Source organism: Xenopus tropicalis, chromosome 3 (genome assembly GCF_000004195.4).
Source record: "Xenopus tropicalis strain Nigerian chromosome 3, UCB_Xtro_10.0, whole genome shotgun sequence".
Taxonomy (NCBI): Eukaryota; Metazoa; Chordata; class Amphibia; order Anura; family Pipidae; genus Xenopus; species Xenopus tropicalis.
The window spans coordinates 49,295,423-49,306,988 of NC_030679.2; the positions used below are offsets into that span (position 1 = coordinate 49,295,423).

General features: G+C 37.5%; 1 protein-coding gene across 1 annotated transcript; it reads right to left on the minus strand.

Moving 5' to 3' along the window:
* Nucleotides 1-1,629: 1,629 nt before the first annotated feature.
* Nucleotides 1,630-11,520, minus strand: hsp90b1 (heat shock protein 90kDa beta family member 1). The gene is made up of 18 exons (NM_001045763.1): nt 11,417-11,520; nt 9,993-10,095; nt 9,364-9,505; nt 9,143-9,259; nt 8,207-8,538; nt 7,778-7,889; nt 7,454-7,570; nt 6,744-6,860; nt 6,258-6,395; nt 6,094-6,171; nt 5,930-5,995; nt 5,487-5,756; nt 4,499-4,744; nt 4,282-4,418; nt 3,931-4,009; nt 3,653-3,808; nt 3,024-3,146; nt 1,630-2,233 (listed from the first exon to the last, which is right to left on the minus strand). The coding sequence occupies exons 1-18, from the start codon at nt 11,463-11,465 to the stop codon at nt 2,204-2,206; spliced, it is 2,412 nt and encodes an 803-aa protein (NP_001039228.1). The 5' UTR covers nt 11,466-11,520; the 3' UTR covers nt 1,630-2,203.
* Between the last annotated feature and the right edge of the window lie 46 nt (nt 11,521-11,566).

The following is an 11,566-nucleotide window of genomic DNA, read 5'->3' on the forward strand; positions in this document are numbered from 1 at the left end:
TTCTGACGCTAAACAACATTATGAAGCCAGTTTCACTTCAGTACTTCCTGATCCCGCAGAACCTCAGAGGAGCTGATAAAACTAATTACCAGCCGCTGATAATAAATTGCTCAAAGACTGCTGTTTAGAAGAGAGGGGTTTATTTAAAATTAGATAGGGTGCTCTGAACAAATTGTCCTGTTCTTATGGGAAGGCAGATAAGGTCAGTGGAAATAGCCCAACATTAAGGGCTCTGGTACATGGGGAGATTAGTCGCCCGTGACAAATCTCCCTTCTTGCGGGCGACTAATCTCCCCGATATGACACCCCACCTGCAAAAAATGTAAATCGCCAGTGGGATGGCATACGTGGCAGCGGGATTTGCCGAAGTTGCCTCGAGTCTAAATGTACATAGTAAAATATCCTCTAAAATAAGGCACTATTTTTTTTTTATGGTCGGTACAACATCTTATGTAAGCATACTGATTCAGTATATCAATTTAGATGGCAATCATTTTAGTGCATAAACAATTCTAGGGTACCACACATTAAAAGGGTTGTTCACCTTTAGGTTAACTTTTAGTATGTTATATAATGTCTTATTCTGAGCAACTTTTCAAATAGTCTTCATATTTCTGTCATTTTATACCTCTTTGCAGCTTTCAAATGGGGGTCACTGACCCCAGCAGTCAAAGATCTATTGCTCTGTTGACTAAAGTGTCATTGCTACTTCCTACTCAGGCTTTTACCTATTCATAATTCCAGCCCCTCATTTAAACCACTGCTGAACAAAAAGCTAAATTAAAAAACTACACAAAAAAATTGCATTTTTTTTTTTTTGAATATATATGCCTACATCATACTTAAAAGGTAAACTATATAATTTAAAGGCAAACCACCCCTTTAATTCCCACTACCAACAAGAAAACAGACCCAGTAAATAAAAAAAAAAAAAAAGCACTAAGGCTTTAGGCTGATGCCACACCAGGCGTAGGGCTGATTTTTTCGGCAAGCGGAAAAACGCTTGCCGAAAATTCAGCCCTACGCCTGCTACTTGTGCCTGCACCCGAATGAATGGGATACGCTCGGATGCAGGCACATGTAGCCGATATACGCACGAAAACGCGAGAGAATGCAAAGTCTCGCGTTTTCTTGCGTATATCGGCTACATGTGCCTGCACCCAAGCTATTTTCCTTATAGAAAATAGCACCAATATGAGGGCCTTTAATTGCAACTGGTGGGTACATGGTGGTGTATCAGACCACAAGATTTAGAATTAAGAGTGATCTTTGTCTAATGCCCCGCTTTTTTTTTTTTTTTTAATAAAAAAAAAACTTTATGGTGCTTAGTCAATGGCTGATTTAGGGAAAATTATACATACATAATCATTTCCATGGAATTTCTACATGCACTTTTGCAGCTATAGACAAAGCAGCATCTGGAACAGCTATTATACCTATGATAACCCATGGTAGGCCAACTGGAGTCTGAATGCTGCTATTTCCTCCCATCAACCCACTACTGGGGCAAGGCTGGACAGCAATTTGTATTTGCAGTGCTCTTACAGCCAACTACTGGCAAAATAATATTAATATAAAATGACACAGATTAATATAGAGCCATTATTTCAAAAACAGGAAATGCTGTTCTTCATTATAGAAACAAAGTCACCTCAACTTTATTGTTGTCAACTGCTGTGGAGTCTGCCTGCAACACATAACAGTAACCCAAAAAAAGTTACAGATTGTTGCACTTAAATCATTTTATGCTTAACAGTGCCATTTTCCACAAAATTATATTTACAGAATGTTTACAGTTCACAAATGCATCAGGACCAGCTCTTTGTAGTGTTTTCTTAAACTATTTTTCAGCATGTCTCAAGACAGTGCCATTGGTGACACCCTTTGTTATCATTTTCAGACAGTTTCACAGGATAAAAAGATATAAAACATAATGCCTCTTCTAGACGAAGAGGTTTTTAAACCTGAAGTGCTCATATTCCTAGTTTAAATTGACATTCCCTTTTCAGCTTTGGACGCTAAATCCAGTATGGCGTTTTCAACATTTATTGTAACATGAAAGGTTTTACATCAATATACTCATAAATAGTACAAATTTACATTCATGAGGAATGTTAAAAAAAAAAAAAATCCAAACTAAAAAACCCTCCCATCCACAAAAACAAAAAAAGTCCCTGGATCCAAGTGGACGTCTGAATGGAATTTACAGTTCATCTTTTACATCTGTGGATTCCTGCAGAAGGGAAAAAAAAAAAAAAAGCGTTAATAAATTTGAGCAAACTGCCTACTTAAAATTAAATCAAAATAAATGAACGTCTGGTTCTGTTTTCATTGGAAGGTTCCCCTCACTACACTGACCTTAAAATCATAATGGCACTTTACAGATTTAAAGTGTTGGTATACCACGGAAACCCTACCCAACACTATTTAGAACAGGTTTATAAAACAAAAAGATACCTCAGTGCTTCCTCCACCTCTATATAAGCAGTGATGTTGGGGGTTTAAAAACAGACTTATTTGGTCTATGAACTTAACTGCCCATCCCAAACCCTAGGCAAAGCAACAGGTGTGTACAGAAGTGATGGGGGTTGTTTCTGTTACAACATTTTTCTGGCTTCACCTTTCTGTGCGGAAACATCTATTATACCGTACATAGAGCTTTTAAAATTTGTATGAGTTTAAAAGGAGAACTACACCCCCCAGGTATAAAAGCCCCCTTAATTGGCCTGCATTGATCCCTCTTCCCTTCTCACATAACCTATAACTTTAAAAAGTGGCCCGATAGAAAAACCCAACCTAAAAGAGCAGTGCAGTGTACCCTGCTTGAGCATGTGTTAATGATTTCCGGCTAGCCCCAACTGCGCATGCTCAAGCAGTGTCTTTACTGGTGGTGAGACCCGAAGCAGTTTCTATTAAAGGGAAGATGGCACCCAGGTACCCTGCTCTGCTTTTTTAGGTTGGGTTTTTGTATAGGACTTTTTTTAAAGTTATAACATATAAAAAGATAGCAATGTGCAGTTTACCTGTGTGTCTGTTTCTTCGGTTTGTGTTTTTTCCTCAGCCTCTTCGGCATCAACCTCTTCCACATCTTCATCCTGTTCAGCATCATCTGCAGCAGGTTCTTCCTCTTCTGGTTCTTCTTCCACCTGTTTAGGAGGAAAAAAAATTAACAAATCAATAACATGTGAATTGTACTTGCTGGCGTATGATACCTGTACTCCATTTGCATCTGAACACCCTTTAGGCTGACAACTCCAAGGTTATCTAAAATCCTAAATCTGGCTCTATAGTTGGATGGGGTAAACTCCCATGGTGAAATAGCCAGTATGAGTCCATAAGAGTTCTGCAAACTTTACACCTGGCAACAAAACACAGTGACTGATAATTGCCAGTACTTTTTCTACTCTGAACCCAGTGATCATGGGAACTGTATACATTTGGCAGGCAGCTTCAGCTACAGTAGTTCAAACAGGGACTGCCCATTGAAGCACACTAAAGGGTTGTGTGTCACGGTTTATGCCAGAACTCAAAATATTTTAAATCTACATGCAGTAGGCAGATGATTTTCGGGGTACAGAAAATGTTTAAATATAACCGTTTTGTTGAATGGTGCTTAAAACTAAGATAGTAGTATTCATAATACTGCAGTTACCTGAGCATCAAGGTCAATCTTTAAGCTGAGGCGCAGCATTCTTTCAATCCTGTCTCCATATGATTTAGTATCAGGCAGATGATATCCTGAACGTAAGGTGGCAGTTTCAAAGAGTACAACTGCAAGGTCAGCTACAGTCTTATCGTCTTCATTTTCCTAAAACAATGGAGATATAGTAAGAAAATGATATACTTGCTCAGCTTTTAAAGCATATTGTGCAATGATACAATTACACATTGCCTCAAAACACAAGGATAACAAACTAAAAAAAAGCTCACCTTTACTCTTTGCAACATTTCCTTGATCAAAGGATGTCTTGGATTTATTTCAAATGTCTTCTTCTGGCCTGAATAATAACTAAAATGAAGTTTTATACAGTTAGCAATTTAATCATTTAACCAACTCAACCACCCATATATTTTCAAAAACTTGTGCCCAATGCCCACAGTTGTCAAATTGTTATTTTATGTACCACACCCACATGCCAAGCAGAATTTACAAATGTAATTTCATCTGTGCAGGCTGACTTTAGGCGGATATCCTTTACCTTTAGCTAAAAACTAGCTAGCTGCCAACAAAAAGAGCTGTGTATCTAACAGAAGGTCATTTCAATACATAATGGGACTTACTTTGTGGAAATATCTTTTCCTGTCTGATATGCTTGAGCTTTCATTATCCTTTCCATATTGCCAGACCAGCCATACTGACTGGCTACTAGTGCGCAAGGAGATTGTGTCAAACGCTGGGATACTACTGCTTTTTCAATCTTAAAAAAAAAAAAAAGATTGTTATGCAAGCATGGGAAATTTGTAGCATCTCTTTCCATAAAAAAAAAACCCCACATACCTGGTCTTTCAAAGCCTTTTCTTTCATCCATGTCAGCAGTGGTTCATATTCCTTCTCCAATGCTTCCCGTGCCTCCTTTGACTTTTCATTTTCATCAAACTTAAGGCCTTCCTTTGCAACATTTTGGAATCTCTTCCCATCAAATTCTGGCAGGGCCTGGATGCAATACTCATCAACTGGTTCAATTAAGAACAAAACTTCATAGCCTTTCTTAAGGAGGCGCTCAACAAATGGAGAGGACTCGACCTGGACAGCAGCACAAAAAATAAATAAATAAATTATATCACTTAATTACTACGTGTTTAATATTCTGGAATCAGTCACAAAAGAATACATTTGTAAACTGGTATGATACATATTTTGCATGGCAATACAGTTTGGAAACAGCAATTGAATGTACATCTATGACTATTTCTATGTGGGACACAGAAATAAGGGGAATCAAAGAATCTGCTCACTGGGAATCCCACATCTTGTAAGTGGGTATTAAGGTGTATCGATCATGCATTTAAACGCAACAATCTAAAACTAACATTCAGACGGAAATTGTAGGATAAAGTGACTTCCTGGAAATGCACTGTAGCTCCCCCAAGGATATCAGATATACACTACATGCACAGATTTTATAGTTAACCGTCCAAAATTTTCTAAACTTGCCAATTGACTAAATGACTGATCGCTATGGTACGAAAATGATCAGGGTGATAATTTGGAGCCTACACACTGTCCGAAAACCATACAAAAGGCAGTTTCTTACTATTTTATCGGTGTGTGCATGGCTAGCTTTAGTCTTTCACCCAAGATGAACACCCATCTTTCTGGCAAACTGAAACCCTTTTTTTGCCTTATGGCACATAATTCAGATTTGATTTTATTGCCTGCCTTCCACAAATGAAACAGGATGAAATGTCATGAGCATTGCCTCAGACATGCCACATCACATTGCCCAGCAACAAACATAAGCACTGCATATTAAGATGGCTCTCACCTCTTTTCTGCTAGCTCCTGCTATGAAATAGATCTTATCCTGTTTTTCCTTCATTCTTTCCACATATTGCTCCAGACTTGTGGTCTCAGATTTGTTATTGGAAGACTGGAAGCGAAGAAGTTTTGCCAAACGGGTCCTGTTTGAATGGTCTTCAATTACACCAAGTTTAATATTAGTACCAAATTCCTTCCAGAATTTATCAGTATATTTATCTTCAGCAATTTTCTTAATCATGTCCAGTGTCTTTCTGACTAGTTTCTTTCTAATAACCTGAAGGAGGGGGATAAAAAATATTATATATAAAAATCATAAGAGACATTCCCTTGTAAGATATGCTCTCAATATGCAAAAAGAGGCTAAGGATTTAAAATCTACAGTCATTATGGGAGTTTTTCCTACTACTGCAAGATTCAATACCAAAAGCTATAAGCATGCACTCTTACCTTCAGTAGTTTGTGCTGTTGCAAGGTTTCTCTTGAAACATTCAAAGGCAGATCATCTGAATCAACCTAGGTTGGAAAGTATATGCAAGTCAGACAGCACATAGGGTAAAATTTACTCACAGAAAAAAAAAAAATAAATAAATAAAAAAAATAACTCAACTTACCACGCCTTTGACAAAGTTTAGGTATTTTGGCATCATATCATGGAAGTCATCAGTAATAAATACTCTTCGGACAAACAGCTGTTACAATAAATAGGAGGTTTTAGTATCGGACATTCACAAAATATAAGCAGTGTTATGTTAGCTTTAACGCAGTATCAACATACCTTGATAAAGTCACTTTTTTTGGAGCCATATTCATCAAAAAGACCTCTTGGAGCAGTGGTAGGTATGAATAGGATTGACTTAAAGGTGACTTCTCCTTCAGCAGTGAAATGAATGTAAGCCATAGGATCATCTGCTTCCTGTTAAAAACAAAAACCACGGCGAGCATTGAATCTCTGAAAATCCAAACACTTTTCCTTTTAACCACAAAGTGCATGAGGTTCTGCATCTTCATTTATGACTGGATAAAAATAATCAGTCAACTCTATCTAGGTGTATTTACAAAAGCATATGTTGTTTATTGCATATGTGGATACAAATAATTTTAGCCTTGCATGAAAACAGAGAACTTCCAACCCTTATTACTATCCATTATAACAGCCCATAATGTTCCAGAAGTCTGTGATGACAAAGGCTCTAAATTTGTGTAAAAGAACCATATTCCCACTTCTACTGACTGTTAAAAGTGGATTACATTTACGGTTTACCTTAGAAAAGGATTTGTAAAAGGCTTTGTATTCATCTTCTTCAATTTCTTTAGATGGTCTCTGCCAAATAGGCTTGATATCATTCATCAGCTCCCAATCCCAAACGGTCTTCTCAACCTGTGTATGACAGATTGTGATTTAGAAGCAGTCACAACAGCATTGTTCATCTAAAATAAAACCTTGCTGCCCTCTGTACTGAACACTAAAATTACTTTAGTGATTATTTGGCATATAAGGAATATGATTTTAAGAAATCAATGGGGTATAGATCATTAAGATGTAAGAAATAAATATGATATTTGTTTTGTTTTAGGTCCCTCATTTGCTATTTGCCCTTAAAATTTGATAAGTTTTTTTTATGTGTGTAATGTATTATACCCTCTGTCTATATGCACCCAGGATAAATCAAAGCGAGTGATATGTGAATGCCACACATTCTCTAATGAACCACCCAATGGTGCAAAACGCGTAAGGTGGGCAGAGTATGGGGACCATGATACACTGGGAAGCAGTTTAAAAGATTCACACTACCTTAAAATACTCAAAACATTTTCTCAAGATTATGCTTATTATGTTAAACTTGTTTTGTGGCTCTCCAGTTTTGAATTTTATCTAGCTGGTAAACACTAGCAGCCAAGCAGTAGTTTAGACAGACATGACTGAGACATGAAAAATACTGTCTGATCATTGAGTCTTTGAAGATTCCCAACCTTTTTGGTTTTAGGCTTCTTTTCCTCATCTTCTTCTTCAACTGCAGCTTCTTCATCAGTTTCTTCATCTTTCTCCTTAGCTTCCTCTTCATCAAGAGGTTCCTCCACTGTCTCAGTCTAAAATTTTAAAAACGCATTGTTAGTGAAGGGGCCAACGCTTCAGTTTGAAAATATGTACAGGTGGCATCTAGTCTTTCAAATCTGTTAAAGACAGATGCTGGTTGGGTTAGTTTCCTGAAAATGTAAGAACAGTCTATAATCTATGCATTTTCATGTGATATATAAACCTTCACATTTTTTTTTCTTTAAATAAAGATGTATTACCTTGCTGCTCCACACATAAATGGGGAAGTTGATGAACTGAGAATACTTCCTCACTAGGTTTTTAATGGTCTCAAGCTCAAGATAATCAGTTGCCTCCTCTTTTAGCACCAGGCTGCACAAAATAGAAAAATATATAGCCTCTATTAAAAACATGCATTGGTACATGGTATGGTTAACCCAAATTAATATTTACAGTTTATCTTTTGCACAAGCACTCTATGCTAAAGTGTGCCACTGACCCCACTCCAAAAACAAGAGATCTTGGGTAATTAATTAACGCAAGGCTAGACTGGTATGTCAATCCCCCAACTCCATGATAAAACAAGAAAGGCAAAGAAAAAAAAAAAAAAAAAAACACAATTGTACTTTAAAAGCTGTATTCAGCTGTGGAGTTCTGTGGTCCATAACATTTCTGTCCTAAGTACTTACGTAATAGTTGTTCCTCGGCCCAAGGTGTCACCACGAGGGTCATCATTGACAAAGAACTCATTTGAATCAGATTCCCAAATATGCTGTGTATCATTATTGTGCTTTGAAGTCACAATTACTCTGTCAGCAACAAGGAAGGCAGAATAGAAACCAACTCCAAACTGTCCAATTAGCTCAGAGGTAGACTGGCCATCTTCTTGTGCATCAGTGAGCTTGCTCAGGAATTCACTAGTTCCAGACTTGGCAATAGTTCCCAAATTCTTTACTAAATCCTCCTTTGTCATACCAATACCAGTATCAGTTATATGCAGCATATTCTTCTCTTTATCACACTAAAAAACAGTTAAATGATAAATACCATGAAGTCCTGCAAGTGCCTTTGTCAAGAACAGTTGGTTAAGCCAAACGTACCAAGCAACTTTTACTAATATATCTATGGTAAAGTATGTAGAATATGCTTTAGGTCAGTGCCTCCCAACCTGTGGGAAGTCCACCCTGCAGGGCAAATCAGTGTCAGATTTTAAGATGAATGCATATTTAGTATTTAGATATCCTAAATGGGTGACTATTATAGGTTTAATTTATAGGCTTATTTTCATATATTTGTAATTAACTGGCCAGTTCCAGTTGAAGTACATCTAGTGTATAGGTGCTCACTAATCCCTCCTTAAGTTAGAGAGACAGAACATTCCATGTGTCCTTACATTTACTTTTATTAATACCGTTTGTAAAAACAAAAATAGGCAAGGAGAGCTTGGGCAGAACACAATCTTATGCTGAAGGGACACGTCCTCATACATATTCTTTCCTGGAAAGAATTAACTACATGACTGCAATAATCCTCAGATGCATTACTGGAGTCAAATATTGATTTTTGTCAGTTAAAAAGAAAAGTGCATATCCAGGTTTGGTGCCTATTTAGTAGGAGCATCTTACCTTAATTTTTATTGTTAGCTCTTCATTAGCTGCAAGGGCATTTTCATCTGTCAAAGATATCAACCGGATCTTATCAAGAGCATCAGATGCGTTGGAAATCAGTTCTCTAAGGAAGATCTGAAAGATAAACATGGTATAAGAAAACCAGACACAATATCATTAAGCCAAACACATCTTTATTAAGAAAACTAAAAAGCACATGCACATTTTTTCCAGCTCACCTCTTTGTTTTTGTAAAGAGAGTTGATGATTAGTTTCATCATCCTGTTGACTTCGGCCTGAAATGCAAATTTCTCAGACTTCTCCCGGAGTTCCTTAATTTGAGCAGCATTGAGTCCATCTATCTGGATTGCTTCCTCTTCCCTGTAAAATGCAGACCTCAAAATTATCACATCTCAAAGACAGTTTTTTGCCACAGAAAACACATGCAAAAACCTGAGCACACCTTTAAAAATAAATCAAATGCCTGGGTGCCAGTTGCACACAGTTAATTTACAAAATACAGACCTCTGCAGATCTTTTCAACAACACCAACGTGTATTTATTGTTTCAAAATGCCGACAGTCAGTCAGTGACGTTGGGTTTTTAAACAAATACACCTTGTTTTACTGAAAAGCCCTGCAAAGTGTATGTGTGTGTAACTATAACTGCACACAAAAGGTCAAGTTCAAAAAGATTTAATGTACGAATAGAAAAAAAAAAAAAAAAATATATGGTGGATGACTACTATTTTGAGCTTAGTCATTTGCACCAAGGCATTGGATTCCTATAGGAATTGGGAGTGCACATCTGCGCATGTGTGTATGCAAACCTACACACAAAAACACACCCTATATACTTGAACACTCACCTGCTAACAACTTCATCATCTGTTCGAGATCCATCCCTACTTTTTCCAATATCATCTTCTACAGTTGCATCCACTTCGACTTCATCTTCGGCTTGTACAGATGCTAACAAGTCAAAAGTAAAAAATTAATTAAAATTAGTTATCTGAGCAACAAAATGTACAGTTTCCATATTTAAGAAAAACGTTAAAACGGAACCATTTAAACTCAGTTGCCAACAAACATGCACACAACCTACATAGTTGAATGACATTTTAAACTTCCTTTCCCTTTCCAGAATATAGTCAGACCACTAATACACATCAGTATAGCCACCAAAAAAATAACTTCTCATGTGGAAAATACCGAGCCTGTCTTGTAATTAGTTTAAGCCTAAGGGTGCTGTATGTATTATTGCACACAAAAGAACAAGTTACTTATAAAAGGTATCTTACTGGGACTATTAAGTATGATACAATCTTTCTTCCTGCACGTATAAGGTACATACTACTGACAAGGAACACATGTTTGTGAAAGGAAGTCCCTCCTTCATGTTCATTTCCCTACATATTAATGACAAATTCTTAAAACTGAAACAATAATGTTTTAAACATGACACCATCATCTATCAATCTCCCATACAAAAGAAATGCTAGCCTAGCTGTATGCTATATAGTTTAACATTACAAAGTTAGATAGCTCAACAGGTTACGTTCCCTGCTAAATGTGCAACAGCAGATTTCATAAATTTGCTTAAAAAACAAAAAACTACATCAATGTACAAGCCTCAAACTGTTGTCTCACTGTACATTTCCAACATACAACCTCTGGCTATAATATGTGGGCAAGGGATGGAAAGGGGTGGGCTCATTCAACAAAAAGCAGAGGAGCCAGAACCCCCACAGTAGGATCTATAAAGGAGCTAAAAGGCCACATATTGGGCATAATCAGCCTGAGGTAAGCAGTCTTTCTTGTGAAAATAAAATGGACCACTAGTATTATACACACAAAACTCAAATATAATCACCTACTATATCTTTACTAAACAAAAGCCAATTGACAACGATTGAAAGACGAACATGGGACTTGGTGTTTCACATCTGGATGATGTTCAACTACAACTTTGCCTATTTTACGATAGCTCAGGGGATGACGAAAGTTCTAATTCACCAGCAAGGTGGGGGGGGGGTAGCATATTGAGCCATATGGGAAAATAAAATATCCCGAATATAAGATATACACAACACAGTGCAAGATATCTGAATGCACAGCATGGGTAACAATGACTTCAAATGCTCTGTAAGCAGTTGTTGAGTTCAAGTTCTAGATCTTTCTCCCACATCCTCCTCCCTCTTCTTTTTGAAGGCTGAAGGCGCCGTACAGGGAGAATCGAGAATCCACGCATTTCACAGTTCCCGGTATGCCCAAGCAGCATAATGCCACTTACCGAAAGCCAATAAGATACAACATAGACCGATTGCCCAAAACTTCCTCATGTTGACCAAGCTCAACGGCAGGCCGCCGGACTCCCCGCTTGCCCCTGCAGTTCTCCCGACACACAGCTCTGAAACAACTGCAACTATCAGCGCCCCCCTTC